This window comes from Aplysia californica, unplaced genomic scaffold (genome assembly GCF_000002075.1).
Source record: "Aplysia californica isolate F4 #8 unplaced genomic scaffold, AplCal3.0 scaffold00454, whole genome shotgun sequence".
In the NCBI taxonomy this organism is placed as follows: Eukaryota; Metazoa; Mollusca; class Gastropoda; order Aplysiida; family Aplysiidae; genus Aplysia; species Aplysia californica.
Window position 1 is genome coordinate 77,069 of NW_004797724.1, and position 4,080 is coordinate 81,148.

At 40.2% G+C, this 4,080-nt stretch overlaps 1 protein-coding gene across 1 annotated transcript in view; it reads right to left on the reverse strand.

Moving 5' to 3' along the window:
* Positions 1-4,080, reverse strand: part of LOC100533314 (glutamate receptor subunit protein GluR5) — a gene marked incomplete at its 5' end in the record, with an annotated part of 137,422 nt that overhangs the window by 36,582 nt on the left and 96,760 nt on the right. The window contains 1 exon segment of the mRNA NM_001204612.1: positions 3,422-3,538. Within this exon segment, the coding sequence (NP_001191541.1) occupies positions 3,422-3,538 (117 nt within the window).

Genomic DNA, 4,080 nt, shown 5'->3' on the forward strand with positions numbered 1-4,080 from the left:
TCTCTCTCTATCTGTCTCTCTATCAATCTATCCATCTACATATTTAATATCTATCTTTATTATTTTTCTTTCTCCCTCGCTCTCTCTCGCTCTTTCTATCACCCTCCCCCCTATCTCTCTCTCTCTCTCTTTCTCTCTCTCTCTCTCTCTCTCTCCCTGTCTCTCTCCTATATTATTCTGTCAGCCATCACATGTAAACATCGTTCATCTATCAGGCATCAGTGTCACACAATAAATTTGTCTCTGTTTTGAGTAGCGAAATTGAGGTTTATAAACTAAACACCGAACGTTTAGGGGGTACAAATTCAATTTGAGAACACAATCAATATCGTGATGTGGGTTCAACGACCCGCAGGGAACATTTCTATTACCCAAGGGCAGGACCTTAAATATTTTAGCATCTAGCTCCAATAAGGACCCATGTAAGTGGGTAGAATGCCACGAAGTTCTCATAGAGCCCAATCAAAAGATTGCTCCTTAGGCAATTCGAAATGGGTAATCACCACCTTAGAATACGCAATATCAACTAAGCTACAAGCCATCTTCTTATGAAGTTAATCATTCCCGTAAGATAACTTTTTTCAGCATCAAAATCACAATAGAAATGTGAACTTCTAAAAATCTCTTCAAGTCAGATGATTTCTACTTCTGCGAAATGAATATTTAGAGCTCATCTGTTATGTGGCAACCAGCATTAATGTATCAATGTATATTCGAGTTGGTCCATTTGTTGATTCATTTTGTTTGTATAAAGTGATTCATTGTACTTTTTGCGGCCATGTGTGTATACATACATTTTGACAACAAAGACAAAACTTACATTCCCGATTTCCAAGCAATTTCCTTTGATCTTATGGATGGTATGGTTACATTTCTATACGGCCCTGTCCCAGTTTTTATAAGTCCTATTGACGAGTTTAAAATCTCATCCAAAAACAGTCCCTGAAAGTATGCTTGAAATCTCGGGTTTAAAAAGTTAGTTTGTGTGCCTAGGTACATATATTGTTATACAAAATTCCTTAAAGAACGAATACAGCGGTATGTTATATATTTTGTGTTGTCATCATCTGTAGGTCAGAGCTGTCCCATTGGCAACTATAGCTCTCTAATAATACCACGCATAAAAATATCGTACACCCTGCTGTGGAAACTTTTTGAAGTTATCTCCGATTCAAAAATGGATAGGGCCAAATACGCACGTCAAGTTGATATCTTGACTTGAAGACGATGAGAAAGGGTGAATAAATTGCTTTAGTGAATGCTAATCGCACAATATTGTTGAAGTCGATTGACTCAACTTTCAGTAACAGTAAAATTTAGTCTTGCTTTCGGAACTTACTAGTAGGCTATACATACCCACGGTCTGACTCCAAGGAGGGTCACGTGTGGGTGGATAATACGTCATATGTAAAAGACACTTTTCATTTCTTTTAAGAATACGGAGTTAAAATGTTCCTCTACTCAACTTCCTTATCATGGCTTCCTTCAACCACCTAAAGCTTTGGTCTCTTGCAGTTCTTTGTGGATTTGAACGCACAAGCTGTCACCATTTAATGCAATACAGTTCAACAAAGTAGCAATTGTAGTACAGAATATTTGACCAGGATTCACGTGCCACACTATCATTTTCTCATTGGATCGGATTATAATCCGGGCTACCATAGTTCGACCAGATATCAGCATCTCAATAGAGGTCAGCGCACTGTAGAGGCAGGGGCATTACAATAATATGAAGAACACGGAGTGGTGACAGACATGTGGGCGACAACTAATCACGAAATTCCCAGGACAGAAAATTAAATAATTCCTCAGTGCACTCCGGGTCTCGTGTCGACGATCTACACTGGTTCGAGTGACAAAGTGAAAGGCAGTACGTACTGACCAAAGTGACACTACACTGTTCAGAATGTGTCAGGATACCGACAGGTCCGATGCGCGTGACTCATATACTTCTGATTGGATTACAAATTTCGAAGAGAAAAAAAAATTAGCATTTTTTAAAAACTTGATAAAAGACGATCTGACATTAGTGGTGATCCTGAGAAGAATGGTGGAAATTGCTTGGAACTAGGGCTCTTGGGAAAGATTGAGGGTAAGTGGCTGAAAGGCATGGATATTGTGTCAGTGACAACAGCACGTTAGCGATCTGAAATTGTCTGAAACTAGCGGCATCGTTCCACGTAGCAAAACACTTCCCTCTGACAACAGTATCCGTGCGCTGTTCCTTAGTCTTCTCCATGAAGGATGGACTGGTGTTAAGTATTGGTTTTATACCCCCTTCAACACTGTAATGTTATTTTAGATGCGGGACCTAGAAAGGTTACATCCTTTTCCTTTAAGTTTAAGACTCAGCTAAGCTAGTGAAAAACGTTGAAAACTCCTCTTACATGTCAAGTTAGGGATTTTAACATTGGTCCTCCGCACCATATCTCAGCATGATACCAACTGAACCAGCAACACGTTGTGCACAAAGAAGCTGAGTGGACATCTTGCAGACAAAGAAAATCTTTTCCTATGTTCAGTTTCCCAGTTGCATTGTTGATAGTTTCTTATGTTTGTACTTTCTCTTGTTCTTACATCACGCACAAACGAGAGTGAGAGGTACGCTAAATCCCAAAGACGGAGGAATAAAGGGGGAGGGATGGGGAGTAATTCAGAGTCGCCTTAGTGTCCTGTAATGATGGCACTGTTCGGGTGTTCCTTAATTGCTATCTCTCTCGACTTATTGGTGCTATATCAGTGTTAATGAATCTTATCGTTTCGATACATAAATTGTTATATTATTATGTGCATATTGCCCAGGCAAAATCATGCACACACACACCGTATACCTTAAAGACGAAAAGGTTTAGAGTGAAACGTATGTGTAAACAGTTGAAGAAGTGGGGGATTGTCAAAGTAAATACTAATCGGCACGAAAGTCATTCTAGAGATCGAGCGTTTGGTTCAGTGTTGCTTCGAAAAGGGAAAAGAAAGAGGAGGGTTCCAGTAAGGTGAGGGGGGGGGGGGAGAGAAGGTCGGAAAAAATCAAAGACAAAAAAAAACAAACCAGTACGTGAATGGTACCCTCCACCCATATTATATATTATGCATCAGTGTGTTAATGTTCACAATGTGTTGTTTCACTGGTTGGGGGACACATGTTGAGATCCGGATTGTGCAGAACTACCATAATAATTATGTGTTGCAGAGGATGTATTTTTTAAAAAGAAAATTAAGTTTCTACCAATAATTTACGAGAGAGAACAATGTACAAAAGGGAAATGTGCTTTTTATGAACTTTGAATGCGAATGGGAATGAAAAAGTTTCAAATAGATATTGCAAGTTACTCTGAGCTCACCGGCACCACAAGAGTCCGAGTGCGGATAGGGAAACTGTCAGAGAAGTGAGGGTTTTAAAAACTATAATGACAGAACTGACCAGTATTGTAGTGACAACTTTCCTCCATTCCGTATAGTTTTGTTGGGGGTAGATGGGGTCCACAGGAAGATCCTGGTCGTTGTCAAGTAGTCCATAGCGTGAGTGCCACTTGCCGATCTGTGGAATCAACGAAGAGAAAAGAGTTATAGAAGCACTTCTGGTTTATCTTCCTGGCTTATTTCTTCCTTCCATTCATGCGTGTTTGTGTGTGTGTGTGTGTGTGTGTGTGTGTGTGTGTGTGTGTGTGTGTGTGTGTGTGTGTGTGTGTTCAGGTGTGGATGAATGTATGTATTTGCATGTGTGTGTGTGTGAGTGTACGTGGGCATACACCTGTGTTTGTATGTGTTGGTGTTGGTGTGTGAGTGTGTGCGTGTGTGTGTGTTTAGGTGTGGATGAATGCATGTATTTGCATGTGTGTATGTGTGTGTACGTGCGTGTACACGTGTGTGTGTGTGCGTGTGTGTGTGTGTGTGTGTGTGTGTGTGTGCGTGCGTGTCTGATTGTGCATTTGTGCTACCAATGTGTGCGTGCATTCTTGTCGATATTCTTAAGGAGCTCATGGAGAAGGGCGCTATGATAGCTGCCAAAAGTAATGTCAAATGTGTTTGAGATAGATAGATAGATAGATAGATAGATAGATAGATAGATAGATAGATAGA